The sequence below is a fragment of the Microchirus variegatus genome (genome assembly GCF_963457635.1).
Source record: "Microchirus variegatus genome assembly, chromosome: 15".
Lineage (NCBI taxonomy): Eukaryota > Metazoa > Chordata > Actinopteri > Pleuronectiformes > Soleidae > Microchirus > Microchirus variegatus.
The window spans coordinates 21,755,018-21,782,422 of record NC_139816.1 but is presented as its reverse complement, the minus strand read 5'-3'; the positions used below and the strand labels follow the sequence as shown (position 1 = coordinate 21,782,422).

General features: G+C 39.2%; 1 protein-coding gene across 1 annotated transcript in view; it reads right to left on the bottom strand.

Annotated features, from left to right (window-relative positions):
* Positions 1–18,009, bottom strand: part of brwd3 (bromodomain and WD repeat domain containing 3) — a gene marked incomplete at both ends in the record, with an annotated part of 30,112 nt that extends 12,103 nt beyond the window's left edge. The window contains 19 exons of the mRNA XM_083901749.1: positions 301–475; positions 1,737–1,874; positions 1,960–2,185; positions 2,659–2,787; positions 2,869–3,003; positions 3,083–3,233; positions 3,313–3,417; positions 3,505–3,545; positions 8,352–8,452; positions 9,667–9,737; positions 10,792–10,892; positions 10,996–11,217; positions 12,809–12,969; positions 13,084–13,182; positions 16,225–16,375; positions 17,360–17,419; positions 17,608–17,637; positions 17,741–17,799; positions 17,976–18,009. Of these exons, the coding sequence (XP_083757875.1) occupies positions 301–475; positions 1,737–1,874; positions 1,960–2,185; positions 2,659–2,787; positions 2,869–3,003; positions 3,083–3,233; positions 3,313–3,417; positions 3,505–3,545; positions 8,352–8,452; positions 9,667–9,737; positions 10,792–10,892; positions 10,996–11,217; positions 12,809–12,969; positions 13,084–13,182; positions 16,225–16,375; positions 17,360–17,419; positions 17,608–17,637; positions 17,741–17,799; positions 17,976–18,009 (2,189 nt within the window). The remainder of the gene's footprint in view (positions 1–300; positions 476–1,736; positions 1,875–1,959; positions 2,186–2,658; positions 2,788–2,868; positions 3,004–3,082; positions 3,234–3,312; positions 3,418–3,504; positions 3,546–8,351; positions 8,453–9,666; positions 9,738–10,791; positions 10,893–10,995; positions 11,218–12,808; positions 12,970–13,083; positions 13,183–16,224; positions 16,376–17,359; positions 17,420–17,607; positions 17,638–17,740; positions 17,800–17,975) is intronic.
* Between the last annotated feature and the right edge of the window lie 9,396 nt (positions 18,010–27,405).

Sequence of the window (27,405 nt, the reverse complement as noted above, 5' to 3'; positions counted from 1 at the left end):
ACTACATTTTTAAAGTAACCCTCCCAACCCTGAACTTTATTATATATTTAACACATTATCAAATCTGTCTGAGGTTTGGTCTCAAACAAGTTATATTCAAACGGTAAAACATGATTTTTGTTCACTGCTTTTCTTACAGATTCATATCATTAAAATTTGGTTTAACGGTTAATAACACGTTTTTATTTTGTTTGTGTTTTTTGAATGGTGTGATAAAATCAGAAGCCTTTTTTTTGATTGAATGATATTAAGTAGCACTACAGACAGCATGTTTATGTCTCTCACCCCATCCCATCTCACCTGAATATCCCTTGTGGTACTTCATTGACCACCACCCTGCGGCTCCAGGCCAGCAGGTCCCTCTCAGTAGCCACTTGACTACGCAGGTCGTTGTGCTGCATCTGCCACACCCCATCCACATGCCTGCTTCTTGTCTGTCCAGCAGAGGAATCTGCTTCTTCTGCGGCATCAAAAGCTAACAATAGAAAGACAAAGAAATTCATTTATCATGTAAACGTGTTAGTTAGCATATGTTCTTTTTTAGCAATAGATATCAACAATGCTTAAGAAAAACAGTGGTTACCACAATAAGGCACCTGCAGCACAGTTTTAAAATAAAGCAATGATACAAGTGATCAAACAAAGCTGTATGTGAATATAGACATGGTTGGCGGACATGATGCCCTCTGTGAATAAAACCAATGTAAAGCTGTCTGTGGCTTATGGGGCATAGGCCATCTGTGGAGGATCGCGATGAATCGTGATGAATGTGAAATTCAAATGAAATAAAAATACCACAAGTTTTGTGCATGTAAGATGTACGTAATTAAACGCAGCATGTTTTAATGCATTCAAATTTTATATTTTCCTGGGACAATACAACTAAATAGTAGCCCCCCATGTCAATATCGACCTTTCTGTTTTCCTAGACCCCATCACATGATGGACAAGAAGAGCATGATGACATCTATGAAGACGATAGCCACGGAGAATGCCAGGGCATTGGTATTATTTGTTTTACATAGTCTAGTCTAACAAATCTAGTACCCACCCTGTATGAGCCATATTCATTTTGTATTATTTTATGTAATTCTACTCCGTGCCAGTAGGGGGCTGTATGTACTGTGTGGCTCAATTGGGGCAGCCCAGTTATGCTTTTTAACCCAGTGAAACCCACAGGACACAGGTGTTGTTGATTTGGGAAGCAAAGAGTTTTCAACTGTGTCTGGTGTGCCTGGTGTAGCTGATGTGCTTTTGGTTTAATGTGGTGCGATATTCGGTTTTAATGTGGTGCGATTAATTGTAAACAGAACAGAACTTTCTCCTCCGTTATGTTGGAGCGCACAGGGCGTGCGTCTGAAACTTAAATCCTCCGTATCAGCAACCAGTACTGGACTTTGTTTAGGATTTAGTCCGTACACACCCAGTGCTCATGCTCATAGCTTTCTGGTAAACCTCAGTTTTATCAGTTGGCAAAGCAAAATGACTCGGTAACGCAGAGTTAAACATACTAGGATTGTTTTTAAATAATTATAACAAGTTTTCAGATTATTCAGTTTCTTGAACCTTTTCTGGTTTCTTTGCTCCATATAACAAAGAAGTCATTAAAACTGAATCATTTTGTTTTGTGGACAAAACAAGACATTTAAGAACATCATTATTTCAAGGTTTGAGAAACACTTTTCAACATTCTCTATTAATCGAGAAAACAATTGTGTTGCAGCCCTAAAAAATACCTCCTTCTTCAGCCTGCTGCTCTGCATTCAACTGCTCATCCTGCACGTTCTGTAACTGTCGGATGAGATTGTCCAGTAGGCCTTCTCCATTTTCTGCTGTTTGCTGGCCTAATACCTGCTCAACCAACTCTCCATCATCTAAGTCACACAGGAAAATTCTGGGTCAATCGCTTGTTAGTTCTATTAGTTAAATTAAATCTGTGCAATCAAGTAAATATTTTACTGTTAGCCATGTATCCTAGCTGAGGTACAAGCTGATCTTCCTTGCAGTTCTCTCTTCCTGGCACCAGGCGCTGGTAGTGAGGAGGGTGAGGATTCCCATCAACATCCACCAGGAAGGGTGGAGGCATGAGGTGAGGGGCTTGCTGTGTCTGCTCATCCAGAACGTAGTTGTTAGAATCCCGAATCAGAGGGCGATAATCCGTGTGAAAGAACATCTGGTCAGGAATCTATAGTGGAGTAAGAGACATTTTGTGAAAAACCCCAAAAAAAACAAGCATTTCTAACAACAATTCTAATAATGTTAATTTTAAAAATGTATATGAAAGTAGTAGTCCTGGTTTTTTAAAGTGTGGCATCATGACGTACGCTGGTAGTCAGCGCTACCAGAGATGTGTTCGCCAACTTGCTAGCCCACTGTGCCAAGAACCGTGTAGTTGTGCATCGAGATTGCAATTTTTTTTCAAAAAAATTGCATAATGTCAAACCCAAATGTTTTACAGCAAAAATAAAGGAATTGTTCTCACACTTGCAATATTTTTGATTTTGACAATAAATGTTTAAACAGTTGCAATAGCATTGAATGTTGTATTTTTGCTGTAATGGTATTATTAATTACTCAGTATCGGCATAGTCACAAAATACTAACAAAAAAGTGGTATCAGTGCATCCCTATATATAACTGACAGTTTGGTGCAGTTACCTTCTCATATGGTCTGCTGCAGCCAAAACCAAAGATGAGCAAATGGCCATGTGAGTCGGTGCAGGCGAAATGTTGCCCATCAGCTGTGAACTTGCAATCAAAAATAGCACCGTGGCCTTGCCCTTCAATCTGGGAGAAAATGTTGATATGAATCACTGGGATCATGTAAAGACATGTTACTGCTGAATCAGACACATGATGGTCAGTTACCATGTTGAAGAAGTTGCGGATCTTGGTTCCTCTGGTCAGGTCCCAGATGTAAATGTTGCCATCGTGACCGGCAGATAGCATGATGCGCGAGTCAAATGGGTGAGCCTCCATAACAAACACTTCATCATCATGGCCCTTGAAAAAAAGAGCCCCAACAAAGGTGAGTAGCTTGAAAAAAAACAGTGTTTTAATCTTGTTCCCTCCAGCAACTCACAGATAAGATGTACAGCAGCTGTCCAGAGGTTGTGCTCCAAACTTTGAGAAGGTAGTTTGACACTGCTGTGATTACTGTGCGATCTGCACGGTCCCAAGCCACCATGGTCACCACCAACTTAGTCTTATCATCCCCATTGGCAACAGCGCTCCTGGAATAAAACAGCCCATCAGACAAGGCACACAGAAACTCTGATATAATTCAAGTCTGTATTCTCTTCCTTCTCTTACCCAGGTAGTCTGGCAGCCATGTCTAACGTGACACTCTTCCACTCTTGTTGCTGGTAATGCCAGATTCTGACGGTGCCATCGCGACTGCCACTTACAAACCTTAGGCTGGAAATATGCATACACAATTGCTTTAATCAGAATAACACAAATCAAATATTGAAGTCCATGTAAATTTTCAGCAAATGTACCCACCTGCCACTATTATTGCAAAACTGGACAACTACAACTTTATCCTAGAAAAAACACAGAAGAGGACACAAGAAATAAAGTTAAACTGAGATAGTTTTACTTTTTTTTTTTTTTTAAGAGAATGATGCAGCTATAGTCCGTGAGCCAGAGGGGTTGGTCGTTACCGAAAAGGTGGCAAAGGCTACCATACCTTTTCTGAAAGCTTAGAATCTCAGCTTTTCACTGATATATGATGGCCATCTGACAAGAGTAGCTGTTTTGAGTTATCACACATAATGTAAACTAAGGTTGAGAAAATAATGCGTATAAATCAACAGAACACTGACATAGCTGAACATTTATATGGGACATATCGGAATATTTTATTTTGTTATGTTTGGTATCATTTTAAAGGGGACACTCTGGGCTTTCATTTAAATCCCTTTGTGAACATTTGGAACACATGGATAAGTACAGCCAACCCTGGAGCTCTTCAAACCTTTAATCACACACATTTTTCTGCCATTTCCACCTGAGTCATCTTTTGCCTTTTAATCCTGTGGCACCAGGGAGCATCAGAGAAACAAAATCTACTGGAATACTTGCATGACCCTAAGGATTCAGAAAATGTATAATTTACCCATATTATCTTGCTTGGAGGGGATGATTTTCAGTCTCAAATCAGACATGGCGTTTGAGAAAATAATGTGTATAAATTAAGCAGAACACTGACATAGCTAAAAACGGTATAACAAATAAGCCTACGCTGTCGGGGGCCGACACCAAGGGGTATATCCGCGAACTTGTCCAATCCTCAACTTTCCAATATACCCAAAGTATACGCACTTGCACCTGCCATTAACTTTTTAAATTAATTATTAATAAATTCAACAAAATAACTGTTAAATATTATGATATAATGCTGACTACACTTATACATGTTCAAAGTATCCATATAAACTCGATATTGAACACAGAATACCTGAACTCATACATTTCTCTCTAGTTTTTAATAAAACTAGTTAACCTATTATACCTTGTTAAATATTATGAATATTAAAATGCTAACCACACCTGCCATATCTTCAGTGTCCAAATGTCATGAAAAAGCATACACTATGTTTATTACATTTTATGAAAAAGCATACAATATGTTCAAACTTTCCATTCAATGCATTAATAAAGAAATGGAGGCTTAACTATTTTTTATATGATAATTAATACATTTATATGATAATGTAATAAATATTATGAATAAGTGCTAAATAAACCCATGATATCCTCAATGTGTCCAAATGAGCTCAATAATAAAGAAAAAATGCCTTAACTATTTTTTCTGTGTTCACTAATAAGTTAACCAGTAAACTTATTATGTAACTATTACCAATCATAGCCAAAGTAATAATGATTGTACTTGTAGATAGTTGTTACATGAATCATTGTTCAAAATTTGAAGGCAATATCTCCATCAGTCTGGAAGATAAAGCCCAAAATGTGTTTTTAGCATAATAAATTAATTACTTAGCTAATTAATAATAAAGCTACAAAGATAGGGATAATTCTCAGGTGGTATGTGATGCCCATGCAAAATTTGAAGCCAATACCTGCAATACTTTGGAAGATACAGGCGAAAATGTTTTTTATATCATTAATTAATGAATTAACTAATTAAATGCTGAATAACAACTCAATAATAATGGTAGACAGCTCAAAATCAATAGGGATCATCTACAGGGGGTATGTGACCCAAAAAAAAAACAACGAAAATTTAATCTCAAACGCCTTTCCAGTTATTGCGTTACGGCTAAAATCTGCGGATGCGGACGCGCGAGACTGATTCCATAATATCCGCGCGCGTTTCTCGCGGATATAATGAGACATGGTTTCCTATGTTTTAGGTGTGTTAAATCCAATTATGACATGGCCATTACTGTAAAAGGTCAAGGTCATGACCTTTAGGCATGGTTGATGACATTTTATGACATTTTCGCACAGATTGGATCATTCAAGGCCACGACACCAATCAAACTCCTCATCAGAGTCCTCATCAGAGGTATAGGATTGTTCCTCATCAGCAAAGTCATCCTTCTTGTTTTTGCACTGTCTTGCATGGCATAGGTCAGTGCAGGCTAAAGCCCAATTTATACTTCTGCGTAAAGTGCTCTGCGTAGGCTACGTAGAGACTCTGCGTCGACGCAGATGCTGTCGAAGAGCCTCTGCGTCGTCTCCGTCTGCACGAAATATTTTTAAGTGTCCGTCACTCCGTCAAGGGACAACGGAGACGGCAAGAGCTGCGATTGGTCCTCAGGACAGGCTGAGCAAAGCTGCTCTGTGCCGGCTCTCAGTGCGCTCCGGGCGTCCTGACAGAGGCGGAGCTGATCCCCGCCGATAACGCCGCTGCCGAACTATAAATACGTCATATCTATACACACACAGCACATGTTTAGACTCTAAATGGCCAATTTCTCGCCTCAAATTATCTTAAAACTGCGTTCCGTCACACAGAAAAGTGAGAAACGGCCACTGTTTCAACAACAACAGTCTTTCTCTCTCTTTCTTTCTCGGACGCCATTGCTCACTGTAGCCAGAAGCACAACAACCTTGCGCAGCGACCCCTACTGATCGGGCGGGAAATTGCAGCGAGTGTCCGTCACCACGACGCAGAAGTATAAATGCTCGAGGCGTCTCCGTGGTGACGCAGACGGATAACGCATACGCAGTCGGAGAAGTATAATGTGGCCTTAAGTTGTTGGCAACACACTGACACGATGAAGTGACACAGTCCCTCTTGCATGAGCAGGACAGAAACTCAAGTACTGCTTGTGGACCAATGGAGACATTGAACCAGTCTATGGAGAGCTGCAAGTCACCATCTTGGTCCACTCTAGACCACCCATGCTCAACTGGGGAGGGAACTTCAGTGTTGTTCTCGAGGCATCTTCTCCAGATAGCACTTTGATAGTTAGCTCTGAGACAGTGCTTCCTGAGAGAATCTGAGCATGGAGGTAACTGCCAGGATTCTATGCCTTTCTTTGCACAAAAAAGTGCATATCTCATTTCATTAATGTTGGTTATTCTGGACTTGGGGCTGTACATTTGACATGTGAACTCCTGTAAGGCTGCATACAACTCAGGTGTCATTGTCCAGTCTGCCCCAACCTTCTGAAAGGTCTCACAGAAGTTTTCATTTTTCTGAAGATGTTTTAGGGCTGACACTTTACCACAACCTGCAAATGCACTTACAGTGTCGCAACCTGTGTATGCATGTAAACCAGGCAAAGCCTGACACAACTGTGAACCCAGACCACGAGCAAGCTGTGAGATGTTTAAGTAACTGGTGCGATTCTTTGTCCCTGTCTTCAGGAACAGGTCACATGTGAGTGCGTCACTGGTAGCCAGGCTTATCACCAAGACATCAGTGTCATCAGACACAAGGATGACAGATTTGTGACCAGTCCTTGAAGCATGGCAAGCATAGAGTAGCATACGGGTGTCAGCCTCTTCCCGAGTGGACGACAGGTCTGCTACCTTGTGCACTCCCTGTTGGGTCAGCTTGTAACACTGATCTTTGCTTGAAGTGTACAGAACCTTTTCATCGAGTCTTGTTCTAGATTGTTCTTTGCCCCACTGTTTGAGCAAGAAGATAGCAAGATTTGTTTTGTTGTTGTTTCTTTGTAGGAATTTCTTCCATTGCTGAACTCTGTGCCCTGCAGTGATCTGTTTGACCTCTGTGCCTGAGTCTGCACCTCTGGCCACTCTCTCCATATGTTTGATAGAAGCCTCATTATATACATCAAAAACAATGTCAACACGGGTGCTGTGACTTGCTTCAGCTAGCACAGTGGACAAGGCATAGTCTGCAATATCAGCAAATGTCTTGCCATCACCGTTCAGCTTCTAAACAAGTGCCATGCCATCTATTACGCAGGTGGAATTTAATGGCAATGATTCAGCAACACATGGGAACTTGAGGAGTTGCTTGGCAAGTGAGGATTTGCAAGTCTTCCTCACATTGCCATCTGGTGAAGCAAGAGCCCACGGAAGTGGTCCAAGGGGTGAGATAACACCTCCTTCAGGTTGAGTTGTCTACTCTGTGCAATCAGTACCATCTGGGCAAATATTCGATTATCAGCTTTGAGGACAACTTCTTCTTCAACTTCAACAATTCCATAGTCAGCATCATTGACATATACTTGTCTTAATGTAGGCCTATATGATAAACTGAGAAAGTTTTGTGGTGATAGGCCTATATAAAAGTAATTTTTTTTTACCGGTATTTTCTCGCCCGAGAACAAGGCATTCATTTTTTAATGTAAATTCCATGAAAGTGGGGACCTGATATAAATTATATGCGTTAGGTATGTATTAAGGACCCTTTGAACTATCTGAAAATGCTGAATAACAACTATTTCTAAAGAATATTTACCTCAGACTTTCAACTTGACATATCAATAAATTAGCCCAGCACTAATAGCACTGTTTCTGTAGATCAGTGCAAGAAAAATAAGGTACTTATTGCTGTGTCTCTACTTTCCTCAGTGATCAACCAGTCAAGTTTGAAAGCCCAGAGTCTCCCCTTTAAAATGATACCAAACATAACATAACAAAATAAAATATTCCAATATGTCCAATATAGATGTTCAGCTATGTCAGTGTTGTATTGATTTATACGCATTATTTTCTCAACCTTAGTTTACATTATGTGTGATAACTCAAAACAGATACTCTTGTTTGATGGCCATCATACATCAGTGAAAAGCTGAGATTCCAGTCTTTCAGAAAAGGTATGGTAGCCTTTGCCACCTTTTCGGTAACGGTTTCCATATTTTGAGGCCCTGGCTCACGGTCTACTAGTGTGTTTTGTTCCTTACAGTGTGGGCATCCATCTCAGAAATCTTCATAGGAGTTTCAGTACCAAGGTAATAGACTCTGATCATGTGATCGGTGCCACCAGTAGCCATGAACATTCCACCTATTAACAGCAAACAACAACACAGTCAGTCTATACAAACACCTATACACCTATTTAGCCACTATGGGACTCCTTTTCAGAAAATTGCATTTCAGAGCTCCAAAAAAGCTAGTTCCGCAGAGCTGTACAATGCGTTACATTTTGCTCCTAAAATAAATTCATACAAAATGGATCAAACTAGAAAAAAATGTTCATGCATCTGGATACAAATCGACAAGTCATAGCCTTTTTTCACATCAGCAACCTGCAATTGACGTTGTGTCCGGTGAAAAATAAATGTAAGAAATCTCAAAGTGCTCCTACATTTTTTCTATGCTTCTAAATTTTTTCATTTAGGAGCACCTGTGCTCCGAGTAAAAAAGCTAAGCGTACAGCCCTGTTCCGTAAAACACTGATACAATAAAAACATCTGCAGATTTTCCTAAACTTTTGATGTGTGCATTAAATAATCCAATGAAACATTTTAGATTTAGCCTATTCTATTTCTGTAATGGAGGGCGTAATAATAATAAAAAAATTTATTGTTACAGTACTGAATTCATATATTTTTGTGACCTTTTTTTTTGTAACTCTTGGACAGAGCAATTTTTTTTTTTTTAAGTTTCTATTTTGAAAAACCATACAAAACACCAGTTTGTGTTATTTGTGTACAGTTTATTTTTGTAACTTCTGGGAGAAAAAGGCAGCTAGCCTTAGCTTTTATTTATTCAAGTAATTTTTTTGTACAGTAAGTAAGTTTTTATTTCTTTTGAATTAATAAATGTTAACTTTTGCCTTTGTGTGATCACATTATCTTATACAAACTGTATTGTTTTGATGCCATGATTTGCCTTAAAACACTATGCATTGTATTGTTGAATCGAGAATCATTTGAATCGAGAAGCGTATGAATCGAATTGTGGGGGCGATGGCGTGTGCGCACCGGCTGGCTATTGACCAAAGATCGTAAAATAAAAACAAATGTTATGCAACAATGATGTCAGTAATCCATAATATGGGCCTAAACTAATATGGGCCTAAAGATAATACAATGGTTTTCATAATGTTTATGTCTCTATTAACAAAGAAAATACTTCATTTGTACCGTACTCGTTTCGCTGCTTTCGACGCCATCTTTGTTATCGTGAGCCACCCAAAGATTCACATCCCTACTATAGAACTGCAGTCAGTGCAAAGTACACTAAACATTTTACCAGGAGGGGACGAGCACTTACCACTGCTGAAGGAGGAAGTGGAGACCTGAACTCCTGGGCGTGACCGCTCAACAAACTTGACTGGTTGATCACTGAGGAAAGTAGAGACACAGGAATAAGTACCTTATTTTTTTTGCACTGCTCTACAGAAAAAGAGAGCAGTGCAAAGTTTTTGGATTGACTGGTGTTGAACCTGACGGAATCCTAATTATATAAAAAGGACAGACTGAGGCTAAATTAATAATGCTTTAGCAAGACTCTTTGGAAAGGGGATCACACACTGCAATAACTACATTATTAAAGTGTAACTAAACTAAACCCCAAAACCACTTTTTTCAGGTGTAAACCAGTGTATCTGGTTATCTAGTAATGTTATTTGTTGATAGAGGTGCAAACCATTACAGTTTAGTTTTAAGTATTGAAATTAAACATATTATAAAAATGTCATATCTTTCTACTAGTCAAACATTTCAATTTTGCAATTGACTTTCCTAGCTTAGTGTTATCCGTCGCTTCATTGTCTTTCTCTCTCCACTGCTTGAAGCGGAGCGTTAGCTTGTATAGCTGCAACTTAGTGTCAGATTTAACAACCCCCTGTTAAGATCCCCACTCTCCCTCAATTGGCCCACTTCTTGGTATTTTTCAAAATCAGGACCAATTTATTGGACCGAGTTTGCCTCAGAAGAGCAGGTTTATTTGCTTAAATGGTTGGAATTAACATCTACTCGTACCCAAGTGTCTATAAAGGTTTTCAACATACTCATTTTGAGGAGGAGGATGTTGTATGGTATGCCAAGTATGGTAGCCTTGACACTATTCTGTCATTTTATGCACAAAACCCTTTGACAAAATAGAATGGTCACCCTAGAAAGGTCAATCAGCTGGACACCTTCAGGGCTCAGTGGGCAATGAATTACATATAAGAGACACTTAGTCTAAAGACAGCTGGCCGTTAAGTCCAGCTGGCTGGGGACGCTTCTTCCAGTTTATTTTGTGACCGTTGAAAAAAGATGAATGTTTAAATAAAGTGAGAAATAATTATACTGTATGGTTTGCATTGCTAAAATGACTTTTAATGCTATGGCCAATGACATTGAATGAAAAACAATGGACTAATGTTTTACAAAAAAAAAACAAACATCTTACTTGAATTTCATGCTGAGCGAGTGCCACTTCCAGAAACACACCATGCCGTCTGCACCTGTGGAAGCGAGGTATCGTGTTGTCCCTTTGACAGCAGGACAAAACTACAGGGACCAAGAGTAAAGCGGTGGTTCATCACAGGCAAGTACTAACCACAATTTAATAAAAAATAAATTTTAAGTTGCCCACAATGTGCACCATTCTCACCTGTATAGATGTGATGGAGGCGGCATGGGCCTGCAGAACTGTGATAGGAGCACAGGTACGTAGACACCACACTCTGATGACCTTGTCACAGCTGGCTGAGGCAAGGAGAGTGTTCTCATGATTGACAGCCATGTCACAAATCTCTGCCGAGTGACCTCGGAGTGTTGCCAGGAGCCGGCCATCATCTGTGGCCCAGATCTTCACCAGGCAGTCATCTGAACCCTACAAACAAATATACATATATACATATATATACATACATATACACATATATACACAACTTCAACTTTGTCACTGATTCCTGCACATTGTTCTCCAGAATCTGCTGATATTGAGTGGAATCCATGAGACCCCAACTTTAACTAGATTCACAGTCCCTGCACTGGCCACACAGCCCCACAGCATGATGGAACTGCCACCAAATTTTACCGTACGGAGCAAGTGTTTTTCTTGGAATGCTGTGTTCTTTTTCTGCCATGCATAATGTCATAATGAAACTTTATTGTAGTTTCATCAGTCCACAGGACCTTATTCCAAAATGAAGCTGGTTTGTCCAAATGTGCTTTAGCAGAGAAAAGTATTTTTCTGCATGACTCTTCCATACAGCATCTCCTTGTGTAAAGAGCGCTAAATAGTTGAACGATGCACAGTGACACCATCTGCAGCAAGATGATTTTGTAGGTAATGTTCCTCACAGTTGAAACTGAGAGCTTAAATCTCTGAGATAGCTTTCTGTATCCTTCCCCTAAACCATGATGTTGAACAATCATTATTTTCAGGTCATTCGAGAGTTGTTGTGAGGCTCCCATGTTGACACTCTTAAATAACCTTTCTCATGATTGGATTCACCTCTGTATGGAGGTCAAGGGTCACTGAGGTTACCAAACCAATTTTGAGTTCCAATAATTAGTGCTAAATGTATTGAAATCAATAAAATGACAAATAAAATAATAAAAATAAATAAATTAATTAATTTGAATAATTCTTACACACTTTCTGCATATCATTTAAATGTTATTTCACTTCTCAAATATCACTGTGTTTGTCTTCTATACGATATATTTAACTGACATTTATTATTTAAACAACCAATGATTTATAAAGGAAAATCATGAAAATGTACAGGGGTGCCCAAACTTTTGCATACCACAAATGTACATATGTACAAACCCGGATATCTTTTCCCAGTAGATTGAAATAGAATTTTGAGAACTGAATTTGAATTCTGAGAACGGAATGTGAAAATATATAGAATTTTTCCAATGCATAAAACTATAGAAATTCAAATTATGAATTAATTATTCTTAATTTTGTTATGCAATTATTGATGTTTGGCTATTTAAAGTCAAATATAATTTATTCTAATTCAGTATGGCACATATTTCAGCCCATACATTTTCTTGATCTCACCGTTAGACAGCCTTTCTCAACTGGAAACAGTTCTGTGTCACTGGAAATTGCTCTCCCACACCAAAGCCAATTGTGGAAATAAATGTGATTTTTCATCATAGCACACAGAAGTTGAGATTCTTCATTTGCATTTATTAAAGTAACACAAAATTGCCAAATGAGGCAGCAGAAGACCAGCAGCTTCCATGTCCTTGTAAGCTAAAAACACTGATTTTATCCATCAACTTTGGTATGAGAGGTTAGCAAACTTCAGTCTTAATGTCAGTGCCTCATACTTAATCCATGCACTTCACCTCATAAAATGAATGTTTACATATGATTTGCCAGCTTTTGATGATTTTCTTATACTTGATTATAACAAAAAAAATCTGTGTTTGATGATGCGTGTGTCATCTCAGCTCACCGTAAATATCCGACGTCCAGTACGGTCAAACGCTACACAGTAGACAGAGGAAAGGTGACCAAGGATACGTTTGTGGATCTTCATGTGTTGGTAGGAGGAAGATGGCAGGGCTTGGGCAAAACGAGCTGTGCCTGTGGCCTGGCGAGCACCCAAGATGGACACTTGATAATAATAATGAAAAGAATTACCATTAGCAACAACAGACTACTGAAATACCTTAATATTAATTGGCCAAAAGATTCTTAATGGATAAAAATAATTGAAGTTTCACACACCAACACTGGGAGCATTGCTGATGCTGACTGCTGGTTCTGGTGGACGTCCTCGGTGGAGTGCAACAACAGCTGAGCCACTACAAACTTTGTGGCTACAACCTAAAATCCACAGGTAATGTGATAAAACAGGCAGTGCTCAAATTATTGATCAAATCATAGAAACAAATATATTACCAAAACATTTTGATTAATAGGGCTGCAATGATTTATCAATTATTAATCGATTACTAAATTAATAATCAACTATTATGAAAACCGATTAGTCGGGTTTTTGTCATTTTCAGCTTCATAGATGTCAATGTTTTCTGGTTTCTTTGCTCCATATAACAAACAAATCATTCAAACCGATTAATATTGTTTTGTGGACAATAGAGCTGGGCAATATATCAATATTATATCTATACTGTGAAACAAGACAAAATATGATCTTAGATTTTGTCCTATCCTGATAAGATATCTGTGAAGACTTTTCTAGGTTTTAAAGGCTGATGCATTGATAATCACCATATTTATTGTCTATTGGGTTCTGACAGAATTTGTATTTATAGGTAATTTCATAATTTCTTACACATACATCCTTCATTTCACAAGAACGAAACAAAGAAATACACCAGATATAATCTGAAATTAGGACTGGGTGATACGGCCTAAAAATAAAATGTAACTACGAAAGACAAAATAATTATTCATGATGTACTATGTGAAAATGACGTAGCACAGGCTCCGTGTCCGTGTCACAGTCTCTGGACTAAAATACAGTGACAGTGTGATGCCAGTCGCAGACCAGACTACCGTGTTAAATATTGAGATTTTAGACATTTCCCTGGTAATTATTGGAGATTAACCCACATTTTTTGGGACTGTTGAATATTTTTAAATGATCTACAGTTCGGCATTGTGTGGCTTGATCCTTGTGTCGGAGGTCTCCGGAGCAAAGACTCGAGGCAGATTTCTACTGGCCGCGGCACGTCAGCGGCGAGGTTAATAAAGGAAAAAAACAACACAGCTTCTTTCATTCTCCGACGTGGAAGAACTGTTGATCTGGTGTCATAAATTAATTTATGTTTCTCCACTTCAACAATCAGTCTCTCGTCGTACATTATGACTCTCCGAGACTCTCTGATTAATTGACTGTTGACCTGGTAGCACCGGTCACGACGTAATGTTGATGTGAAGTTGTGACAGGCTATATGACCTGCGTATTGTGTTTTATTTTGAAAGGGGGGCGGAGGTGTTTTACTTCGAGTCTGTGTCTGACCTCCTGTCTGGTGCGATCTACTCCGTTGAAATTTACGCGGTTCAGCAGCGGCAACAGCAAAAATAGAACTGCTTCCTATCAAAATCGCTTCGGCGCAGCAAGCCGCTTCTGGGACACTGCTGAGACCGTTCCGCAGCGCGCCCAGTGGAAATGCTCACATTGATTAGAATGGAAGCTATTTGCAACGGCGACTGCGCCGCTGATGTGCCGTGGCTGTAACGTGTCCAGTGGAAATCCACCGTCAGTCTGACAGTAGGCTCCCTACTTGTGCTACTGCCTTTTGTTTGTGGGCTTCAAACAAACTTTGCAGTGTGCAGTCACTTGTTCCACATCTGTCGCCACAAACCCAAACCAGCTCCAAATCACTCAAGATACTAGTCCTTTCTTGGGAACAAAATTCTCGCACTCGTTTGTGATAACAATGTTGTCGCGATGCGTGCATCCGTGTCCATGTTCGGAAGGGAAACAAGTACAAGGGTACCGCATGGAAGCTCCCGACCGCAAAAGGTACACGGTAGTAAGAGGAGAAAATAATCGGTGTTTTTATTTTTTAAATCGTCCGGAACAAAAAACTTGAATTATTATATTTTTATTATTTTATTATTATTATTATTATTATTATTATTATTATTAATAATAATATCGCCCAGGCCTATCTGAAATGAAAAGTAATAAGTAGTGCTGTCCAACGATAAAATAAAATATTTAATCGCATTAATGTCATAGTTAATTCGCGATTAATCGCAATTAATCACACATTTTATCTATTTTAAATGTCCCTTGAGTTCTTTTTGTACCATTATTTTTCCTCATTTTAATACTCTTATCAACATAGAAAAGTGGATTGGCTTGCTTTGTGTAAATGTTATTTGCAATAACATTATTATTGTAGTGTAGGGCTGAACAATTAATTGAAATGTATCTAAATTGCATTACAGCTTACTGCATTTTCAAGACACAATATTTATAATATAATATAATATAATTTGTTCAAGCCAAAATCTAATTTTAGATGAATTGTTATTACACATCTTATTCTACATACTGAACAACCCTGGCAGACACACTAACCTATGTTATAGGCTAAACCTGGTGTGTGTGTGTGCTGTAGGAGCTTCGCGTACTGTGACGTCAGAGAGGTGCATAGGTGAAGCAGGAAGTAATGTGTTCCGTGTTTTTACATTAGCGAGTCGCAGGTGAACATCTCTTTCACTCTGCATATTTTGAGTTATTCCTCTTATTGTGAGAGCTGCACAATAATAATAGAGGCTGTGTATTACCCCGCAGTGCTATGAATAAAGAGCCTTTCTTCAACGAAGACAAGTCCCGTGTCTAGGGGAGAAGCGCACATCGCTCACCATCCACTCAAAACGTAACGTTCACTCTTACTTACGGGAGTGGACTACTCCTTGACCGGCTCGCGAAGCGCGTCTGTTGTTTTGTTTCTGGTCTAGCTAGATCCGGTGTGGTGTAGTTGTTCTAACGTTAATACTTGAGGCAACAGATTGTGAAAAAAACTACAAAGTTTGCTCGGGCAAAAACAGCGCTAATCGCACGATAAAAAAATAGACGCCGTTAAAATGGGTTCACGTTAACGCGTTAATTAATGCGTTTAACTGACAGCACTAGTAATAAGTGTATTCAAAGATCATGTATACAGATCATAAAGTAGAGTACTGTCCCTCTCCTTTTAGGGAAATACTGAAAAACTTTTCCTGGACCACACAATGAGTTGATTAATCGAGAAAAGAATCGAGAGATTAATCTAGCATGGAAATGAGTTGCAGCCCTAACAATGATGCACATTTGACATTTACAACGGAGTCAGTATAATGACTGTGCAGAGATAAAAGCATTATGGTGAAAGGAAGAAAAAAGCTCACTTTTTGTGGTTCGAAGCAAGGACTGTCTTCCCAGGCCCAAAAGTGTTTGGACTCCAGGAACACTAGGTGGGATCTCCTTCTCTATGAGTGGGCCTATTCTCTGACAAACACGAAGCAGATAGTCTGCAGGAATGTGCTGGTTCAAAATCACCTGCAGGAAAACATACGCACAGCTGTGACAATATAATAACTTAAGGGAACTCATGGGCAATATATCAATATTTTATCTATATCATATCGCAGACATATACTGAGATAAATATCTATTAATCCAAGGAACATCAGTCTGTAAATCCCATAACTGTCTAATGGTTTATGAGACGGGCAACTAAGGGCACCAGACTTGTCTGAACAGTGTCTGAATATATTCTGAATAATAAATTAAAAGGGAACAAGTACACCTGCTGTTTTAAGTACTTTACTACAGTATACATTAAGGTATCAAAAACTAATTTAATTCATTCAAATCTCGTAAAAATCTAATTTGCCATGCAAAAAAAATAAGAAAAAAAACCATTTAAAGGAAATATTTGGACATTTTACCTTTAAAAAATAAAATAAAAAATGCCTCTCCATGTGGCTTTGCTTAACAAATGAAACGCTTCCAAAGCAAATAGCTGATTTTAACTTGAAACTAAATAACTTCCAGTAATTTAATGTCGCTTAATTTGTATTTGATTGTTTACATTGTAATTTGTAACTTGTTTGGGTTGCAGCGAGCTATTTCAACAATACAGTGAGGGGAGAAGAGCGAGCAAGGAGGGACAAAGAAACTCAGAGCCAATCACAAGAGCGTGTTGCGCTTCACTCAAGTCCCAAACGCTGAGTTAATTGGTTCATCAGAAGACTGACAGCCCTGTGGATGGGGCTCAGCCAATCACTACCTCTCCTCGTTTCTATACTCCGCCCACAACCCAACACAATAGCAAAGCCTGTATTTATGAACATGGCCTGCACTAATAGAAATTTCAAATAAATAATATAAATGAATAAACACTAATACCTAACCAGCGCACACATTCCGTGTCGTTAACAGATAAAAAAATACACATGTTACGAAAATAAGCAATAATAATAAAATAAAAAATATTACGCCACGTTGGCTTTAAAGTTAATTATGACAATATACACTCACCCAGTCTTGGTATGTCCGTTTGTATATCTGCCCGTCCCAACTCCATCGTTGAGGAACCAACTAAAGTAAAAAAAATCAACATTTCAAAAGATTACAACAGGCTAACACACTCGTCGCGATTCGCCAACCCGCTTCTTTATCTACCTTTAGCCAACAAACCAGCAATGTACGCACAAACAGCGCCCACATAGTCAGCATCACTGAAGACAGTCATGAGAATAAAGATAGAAAGGTACAGCGGAACCTACCTCATACTCCTCCAGCTCCTCAATCAGAATCTAAACACACACACAGTTAGCATTAGTTACTAGCACCCGCTGCTAAATAGGACGCTTCATAACAGTTTATCGGGTTAATATTACACTAATTCAGCGGCGTTACCTGTGCTGACTTTTTACAAGGTCCAGACTGGAGAAACCTGGCAATAAGAAAGTATAGCTCTGAAATGAAAGAGAGTTTTGTTGTTAGCTTCGTACTAACTACTGTTGTTGAGCATACCTAGTGCCCGCTAGCTACGAGATGAGCTCGGTTATTTAGCGGTATCCCTGCAGCACAATTGCAAATTATGTAGCTGTAAAATGTTCCGTCGTGGATTAAAGGGCGGCTCAGCACTTACCAGCTTCGGTCTGTGAACACCGTTCTCTTGCCATCACTTAATAAGACAGGCGACATTAAGACAAACTGGCGTTTTAGCTTGCTCGTTAGCCACCGGCTAGCTAACAGTAGCTAAAACAGGCTAGTGAATGGCCTCCTCCTTTCTCAAGTTGTTCAGACCACCTGGTGCTTTGTGTTAGCGCCCTCCAGCGATACGTCCGTGCAACACATGTAAACGCTTTGATTTTCTGTTTCTAATCAGTCGATCATTATTTACCATGATACATATTTAACTGCACTGTGTTCAAATAAATATAATCGCCAGGGCTGCAACTAATGATTATTTTCATAATCTGTAAATCTGTCGATTATTTTTTTTAGATTAATCGACTAATCGTTTGGTCCATAAAATAATAATGTCAGAAAATTATTTATTTTTTAAATGGAGCAAAGAAACCAGATCATATTCACATTTAGAAAGCCAAACAACAACAAAACACTTAGTAATTATTTAATAATCAGTTAATCGAGTAATTAAAGTTAATTTGTAGGTATCCTCCACTATCATTGTATGTCTTAACAGCATGCTCTTTTACTATATATACATATATAATTATATACATACATATATATATATATATATATATATATATATATATATATATATATATATATATATATATATATATAATATGTATGTATGCATGCAGTGGTATGCAAAAGTTTGCGCACTTCTGTAAATTTTCATGATTTTCCTTTATAAACCATTTGTCACACTCCACATTCATGGCTTCCTGAGTCCGTTCCCTGGAGGAACAGATACGAACTGTGTCGCCACGGAAGAGTCGCTGAGGACGCTGACGCTGCTGTAGCTGGACATTCTCTCTGTTTCTGTCTCTGTCCCTGTCGATGTCACGTTAGCTTCCATAGCGCGTGTGTGTTTCGTGTTATATATATAGTTATAGTATTCATTACATACATATATATTATTATTATAATAAACTTGTTTTATTATACCTGCCTGTGTCCTGCTCTGCATTCGGGTCCTCATCTAGTTCTTGGCTTTCCCTTTAAAGGAAAAGCGTAACACCATTGGTTTGTATGAATGAGAAATTTCAGTTAAATAATATCATATAGGAGAAAAACACAATGAAATTTGAGAAGTGAAATATAGTTTATATGATTAACATAAAGTGTGCAAGCATTATTTAAACAAAACTAGGCCTGTGCATAAATTTAGGCACCACTAGGGCCGGGGCGATATGGCCTAAAAATAAGCTCCCGAAAGCAAAAGGTGCACCGTAGTAAGAGGAGAAAATAATCAATGTTTTTATTTTTAAAAAAACTCGAATTAATCGATAAAATCCATACATGGCCCAGGCCTAGGCACCACAAAAGAAAAAAAATATGCATCCTCCTTTTGCAGAAATAACAAAATAACGCTTCCTATAGCTTCCAATTAGGGTCTGGATTCTGGCTGAAGGTACTTTGGACCATTCTTCTTTACAAAACATCTCCAGTTCAATCAGGTTTGATGGTTTCCGAGCATGGACAGCCCGCTTTAAATCACACCACAAATTTTCAATAATATTCAGGTCTGGGGACTGAGAAGGCCATTCCAGAACATTGTATTTGTTCCTCTGCATGAATGCCTTAGTAGATTTTGAGCAGTGTTTAGAGTCGTTGTCTTGTTGAAAGATCCAGGCCCGTCCAGAATCTGCTGATATTGAGTGGAATCCATGCGACCCTCAAATTCAACAAGATTCTCAGTCCCTGAACTGGCCATACAGCCCCACAGCATGATGGAACCGCTACCAAATTTTACTGGAGGTAGCAAGTGTTTTTCTTGGAATGCTGTGTTCTTTTTCCACCATGAATAACGCCCCTTGTTTTGCTCAAATAACTATTCTAGTTTCATCTGTCCACAGCAGCTTATTCCAAAATGAACCTGGCTTGTCCAAATGTGCTTTAGCATACTCAAGTGACTCTGTTTGTGATGTGTGCAGAGAAAAGGCTTTTTCTGCATTACTCTTCCATACAGCATCTCCTTGTGTAATGTGTGCTGAATAGTTGAACGATGCACAGTGACACCATCTGCAGCAAGATGATGTTGTAGGTCTTTGGAGCTGGTCTGTGGGTTGACTGTGACTGTTCTCACCATCCTTCACCTCTGCTTATCTGAGATTTTTCTTGTTCTGCCACTTCAGGCCTTAACTAGAACTGTCCCTGTGGTCTTCCAATTCCTCACAATGTTCCTTACAGTTGAAACTGAGAGCTTAAAGCTCCGAGATAGGTTTCTGTATCCTTCCCCTAAACCATGATGCTGAACAGTCATTGTTTTCAGGTAATTTGAGAGTTGTTTTGAGGCTCCCATGTTGCCAAGAAGATGCAAAGAGAAGAAACCCTTACAATTGACCTCTTTAAATACACTTTCTCATGATCGGATTCACCTGTGTATGGAGGTCAAGGGTCACTAAGGTTACCAAACCAATTTTGAGTTCCAATAATTAGTGCTAAAGGTATTGAAATCAATAAAATGACAAGGGTGTCTACATTTATGCACATGCCTAATTTTTTTTTAAATAATTCTTGCACAATATCTGTAAATCATATGAACTTTATTTCACTTATATCACTGTGTTTGTCTTCTATATGGTATATTTAACTGAAATTTCTTACCCAAACAACCAATGATTTATAACGGAAAATCATGAATCACCTGAGGACCTTGCCATTTTGCCTGCCCCTTATCGGATTTGTTTGCTACGCGGACTGACTTCCTGGTTTGAACTCTGCCTTCCGAATAAATACTGCCTGTAACATCCGAACTGCTCTGTCTCCGTCTGGTGTGTTGTGAATTTGGGTTCACGTCTGCATTTTGTAGAAGTGTGACAGTTAGAAAACCTGAATGAACTGTAATTCATGCCCTTTTAAAGCTCATCTGATATCAAAAATAAAGAACTAAGAAAAATGGTTTGTTATAAATCAACTCTGATCATATTTTATGCATGTGCCTCTCTGGGCTAGAGAGACAATTGTGGTTTTACACACATTCACGTGTACTGTACATACACTCAGCACAGTCTCATTCTCTTCAGTGGACATAAAAAGGAAACTCTCTTGACTAGCAAGCACCATGGTCTGTTACTTAATTATGCTTGAGAGCATACTAGAACACTGTGTGTGAGACATTCCATGAACTATGAGCTGTAATGTTCTGCCTTAGTGAGATAAGTAGCACAGAAAAAATAATGTCAAAATATGTTTCAAAGCTTATTTCACTGTGATAATGCAGCAACAGTGTTTTGCAGAAATGTGAAAGGAAGGTAATTCAGTTCAGTTAAATTGTAAGCTGTGCTCTCATATCACAGTTGTTCTGTTGGTTGAAGGTCATTGCGTGCTGGTAGACTCAACAGGATTTTCTTCATTTTTAGCCGTGCCCTCCTTCACCTGTTCTCTCTGCCGAATGGCGTCATACTCACCTTGTGCTACATTGATCTCACACAATAGATACACTCAACAAACTGTTATTCATCTTTTCCAAGGACTCTCAAATCTGAATCCTACCAGAATTAAAGAAAATGAATGTGACATATTTTAGATTTAGTGTTCTTCATTCTGACACATCACTGCATCAGAGCACTCATGCCATGCAATGACAGGTTATGTCATTGACTCATGTAACATACAGAGAGAAATCCACGTCATCAATGATCCAAGCAGCTGCTGTAACAGGTGGCAGACTAATGTCAGCCTACATAACACCACATGTTCTGTATCCTGTGTAGCAATCAGAAATAATATTATAATAACTCGAGAACATAATACATGACATCTGCGATATGGATGCATTGGTGCGTCAAAGCAAGATGGCTCTTCGTTCGAGTTCTCAGCACATGGATGGTCAGTCTTAATAAAGTTATGGCTGCCAGCACGCACACAAGGAAAAACCTTGTGTCCCACTTAACAAGAGACTCACCAATAAAGTCTACACCCACATACATTTACAATTTCTCGGGAAAAAGTTTGTTGTTTTATCTCACTGATGGACTGATTTTTCTGATTTGGTGTGTAAACTGTTTCCCCACACCAAATGTTACAGAGACAATCAGTGATTTTGTCAGCAGTTGTGAATCCATTACTTCCTCCATCAGGTAAGTATATAACGCCAGCTGAGCTAACGTTAGCATATCTATAGTTCATTTACATCTATGCTACTGTAAGAACAGATACTTCGATTCCCTAACGTTGTGCTCATGTTTCGCAGACAGTAATATCACCGAACAGCTTACCGTCACTTCATGGAGTGGATCAAGAGAGACTGGGGAAAGACGATCGTAGTACTGTGTCTATGAAGACCGTTGATGCTCACGATGAGCTATAATAAGTCTGATTTTTCTTTTTATGATTAATAATAATATTAAAAATTAAAAATCATATATGTTGTGGTATATTTTCTAGCCCTTAGTCTGCCCATTAGAGTATTATTAGATGAAAAGTGATTTAAGTTGGAGAAAATGGTTGATAACAACTACTTTGTTTACTGATGACAACTGCATCATTTATATTGTGTAAATCTAACTTGTGTAGTATAGTAATATAACAAAATCAGGAACCATGCAGCCTCGTTCCACAAGTCTTTACTGTTGAACTCTATTGTACACATGCATGAAGGATAAGGTGAAAAAATAACTTTATTATTCACAAAGGAAAATGTTTTATCATCATATTCAAGGGTACGAAATAAAATAACACAATATGCAACCAAAAAAAAATAAAATAATGAAACATGTAGAGCGATGACAGAATCTGGGACAGCTGGAGGAGTCACAGTGGTGGAGAGGAGCAGAGCTGGATGCTGTGAAGAGTTTCTCCAAGACTTGATTAATCCGTGCTTCAACTGTAAAGGACAAGGAATACATTTACACATAAAATATGAACGAAGATTTGACTTTTTTTCCAGAAAAACAAACCTTTCAGAAAAAAACGTCAACTGAGTGAGCTGTGAACATTCTAATGTGGTCTATATAGGCTATGAATAACATTAGATAAAAATGACAATCTGGCTTCTTGAACAAACATGAATAACAATAAAATATTTGCATAACACTAACATTATTCTCCAGCGAAAAGAGTGTGGCTTTACTTTGCTAACACTTTAGGTGCATATAATGTGTGTGTAAGCAGAAACAGTCAGTTTTACCTCTCAGTGACGTCTTCCTGCTGGAAATGAACCTTGAACCCTCTGAGTTACCAGCTTTTGTCTTGAGTGACTTCTCCAAAACTCGAAAACAAGCTTAGCTTAGCTTAGCCTTCCGGCTTCAGGCATGTACCGCTCTACATCTCCGCCAGCAAATAATGGGAACTTACTGCTTGTCCTTTCCTTGTTTTTACTGCATGTCCCGGTATAATTTAGCACCATAACAAACAACAATGTGTAACCTGCAGGTCTATCCGCCAACTAATTCCTCTCGGGGATTTGTGTCTTTAGACAACTCACGCTGTCTGCTCATGGACGTGTCTGGTACTCTCGGAGAAACAATGGCGGCATTGGCAAGACTGGCAGAGAGCGAGATAGATTTCTTTAGGTGAGTCTTTTGTTCAGTGGATGAAATCAGTTTTTTCTTTTGTCCCACTACGTTTGGTGACAATTTGGTGAATGAATCTTATGAACGAATCATTTTAATGAACGGATTCTAGTGATTCAGTACACTCAAATGAACTGCCGATCCCATCACTACATTACATTCATGATTGGTTGTCATCCTGTGAAGACTGTTGTGCACTCTGACTATATGAAAACGGACAAATCTGGCAAAACAACTCAAGTAATGAGTAGCCTAAGATTATTTGGAGATTGATGCATTTCCTGGCTTCTGTTGCATCAAAACTGTTAAACAAGTTCCAAAATGTAGATGTTACTGCAGTTGAAACTAATGTGTTGTTTTTATGTAAATATTTATCTTTTTTAATCTTAAAATCAATGTCCTGTGTCCACCCCCTCTACAGAAACCAGCTTGAAAGACCAAGGCTTGTTTACACCGAAAACATGGTTGTCAGCAGGGGGGCACAAGAGAAACAGGGGTCACCTGCTAAAATCACACATTTTAAGGGAATGCATTCGAACTGGAAACTCAAGCTTATAAAACTCTACTGCACCAAAGTCTGTAAAGTTGAAACATTTATTTATTTGTTTATTTTGGGCATGTCAGTTAGATCAACATCATCAGTTTAATTCATACACATGACCTAAGGGTACATTTACGTAACGTAAACGTAAACGTAACATGTTTCAGCAGCAGTAGCAATCAGGGCTGCAGTCTAGCTCAGGACAGTCAACAGTCTACGTGTATGTCCGTACATGTGTCGTTATTGATCCGTCATGAGAGACAACAGTCTCAACTTGTTGCCTGGGATGTCACAGCGTCACAAGTGGTCCAATCGACAGAGTTCCTTTCAGTAGTGTGAGTATCAACTTGGATGGTGTGAGAGCCTGTTTCTGACGTTTTATTCATCCCTCTCTTCTGCAGCTTTTGCCACGCTTAGCTTCGCCATTTCTTCTCCTTTAGCATTAAGGTCGACTTTAATCTCGACATGTCGAGTTTAATGTCGGCATGTCGAGATTAAGTTGAAATATTATACATTTCAACTTTATTCTCGATGTGCCGACTCTAATCTTTAATAGCATTTCAGCTGCTTTTTTCCATTACTAATACAACACACACACACACACACACACGCACGCACGCACACACACACACACACACACACACACACACACACACACACACACACACACACACACACACACACACACACACACACACACACACACACACACACATATTATGGAGGCCATTATCAGCCAATTAACAGTGAATCAGCTCTGAACAGAACAGAAAAATACTGTGTTAAACATACATTATACTATAACTACTTTACTATTACTATTACTATTATAGGCGTGCTGTTGCTTCTTTTCCTGGATTCCTGCATATCTAACATATACCCTCATTATAGCCACCCTAGATGATCAACATAATGTGAGGGTTATGGGCTTTTTCAGGTGTGGGGCGAGAGGAATGGATTTATAAAGCAGTTCCTAGTTGTTGACAATGCAGCTTGGAACCTTTACTTAAATTGTCTGTATTTATATAGCTCTTTTCTAGTCTAGTCTTTTACAGTTTTGCCATTCACCCATTCACACCCATTCACTCACACTTTCATACAGCACATCTATGTGCAACGCATCACCCATCTTTCATACCCATACGGTATGTTAAAGGCTCCTAACGCTATTCACCACTAAATTTCACACTGTGTATTTGTTTGATTGTGTGAAACCTGGGGAACTGATGCATTAGTCATTGCATGTTCATATCTGCTCTAAACTGTATTTCAACATGTGATAGTGCTGGGCTTCATGGTGGCCAATGTATGACTCAGACACCAAGAGGAAGGGCATGACTCACGCACACACACACATACACAAATGTGCACACTCACGCACGTAACATGCACAGACATACGCAAACACATGCACGTAATCAAGCAACAATTGCGACATGTTGCATCATAGCTTATTGGACTGAAGATGTGAGGTGTGAGCTCAGTTGTGATGAGTGAAATTGGGTTGTGCTGAACTGTGTTGGATCAGGATCTGCGCCCCAACAGACGCTCTGTCTGTCTCCTAATTTCATAATCATCTGAATCATAATACTGTACATATAAACAACTGCAATAACTTTTTTAACTCTGTATTATCAGGAAAAGCTTCTATTTTATTATTTGTGTTCTGTTCTTGTCACCATAATACCAATTTCAGACAATCTAAGACTGAGCCTACACAGGCAATTGAATGAACACCAAAATGCATTTTTATTTGCGTCTTCTTCTTTCAATTTATTGTATTTTCTCATCATTTACTAATGCATTTTCTACCACTTTATTCTCCACATGAGGTTATTGTTTGTAAGACAAAAATGGAAACATGGCCACCACCGTCATCGTGTATGTGTGACTGCAATGCTAAACCAGAACAATAAGCACTGTTCCTTTAGTAGAAAAAGGTTACCTAGAATTGGCGCTTTTGTAACATTTATCCAATCACCGTCATTTTGTGACCCTGCAGGGTGTTTTCTGTATCGCATGCTCTCTGTAGCACAACACCCATGTTTTGGTCAAAAGTGTATGTGTATGTGAGGTGAGGTGAGCTTAAAGAATACAAGGGTGAACTCAAATACACATTTGTGAAACACTCATTTTAGTATGAATGGAGCTGTGGCCATGCTCAGTATGCACAAGTCGAAATGTGGAACATGGAAAGAATGACACCCTGTGGCCCCCAAAGACCCTTCAGATCCCACTGCACTCACACACACACATGCATACGCAGCAGGTTTGTGCAGCTAGGCTTTCATGGACTTATGCATTCATCTCAATTCAATTACACCACCTACATTATTAACTTTGGGGGCTTGGTCAAAGCCTGGGGTATAGCCCTGAGCATGGTACCATTGCTCACTGTTAATTGGACAGCCTAAATTGACCGTACATTAAACAGGACAATGTGTCTGACCAAATTAATGTGAAACAAATACGACAGAAGTGCTAGTAATGGTGAAAATAACAGTGTTTGTAGAATGGCAGCCATCTTGGAATCCCAAGATGTCAGTTAGTGATGGGATCGGCAGTTCATTTGAGTGTACTGAATCACTTGAATCACTTCATTAAAATGATTCGTTCAAAAGATTTGTTCACCGAATCGTTCAGTGCTAAGCAGGTGCCCAGTGCCCTGCTACGTGACTCACCTGCAGTACGTTTGCGCCGCGGGTCAGTGAGTGAGTGACAGCGTGGACGAGATTCACGTCCACAGCGACAGTTCACCAGCTCTCAGTTCATTCGCGAGATTCACGTCCACAGCCACAGTTCACCAGCTCTGTTTCAGTTCGTTCGCGAATCATGACTGAGTCAGTGACTGACAGCGCGAACGATTCACAGCAGCACGGCAAACACACTTCTTCTTACTTGTCACTCCCTCCCCGCTCGGCGCGCGTTGGCTGGCGTCGTTTGCCGAAGATTCACGAGTGAGTGACATCGTCGGCGAACGACTTCACGAGTGATTCACAGAACGCGGCAGTTCCACTCCCGGCCGCCAGGATCGCTGCTGAGCTCAACTGAACTAAGAAAGGAACGAATCAGTTCATGAAGCGATCCCAGTCAGTTCGTTCACTCAAATGATTCGTGCTTACTAAAAAGCACTACTAGAGATCTTACAAGAAAGTTCGGAAGAAGAAGATTTCAGAGGTTTTTGAGACTTTGAAATCGTGTGCAACCACTTGGCGTGGTCTTGTCGAAGGGGGGAGAGTGTAACGAGTAGGGAGGATGGACAATTAAAGGAGTGGTCAATCAGATTTTTCACCTGAGCAGGAAGTAAATAGGTCACACCTGAG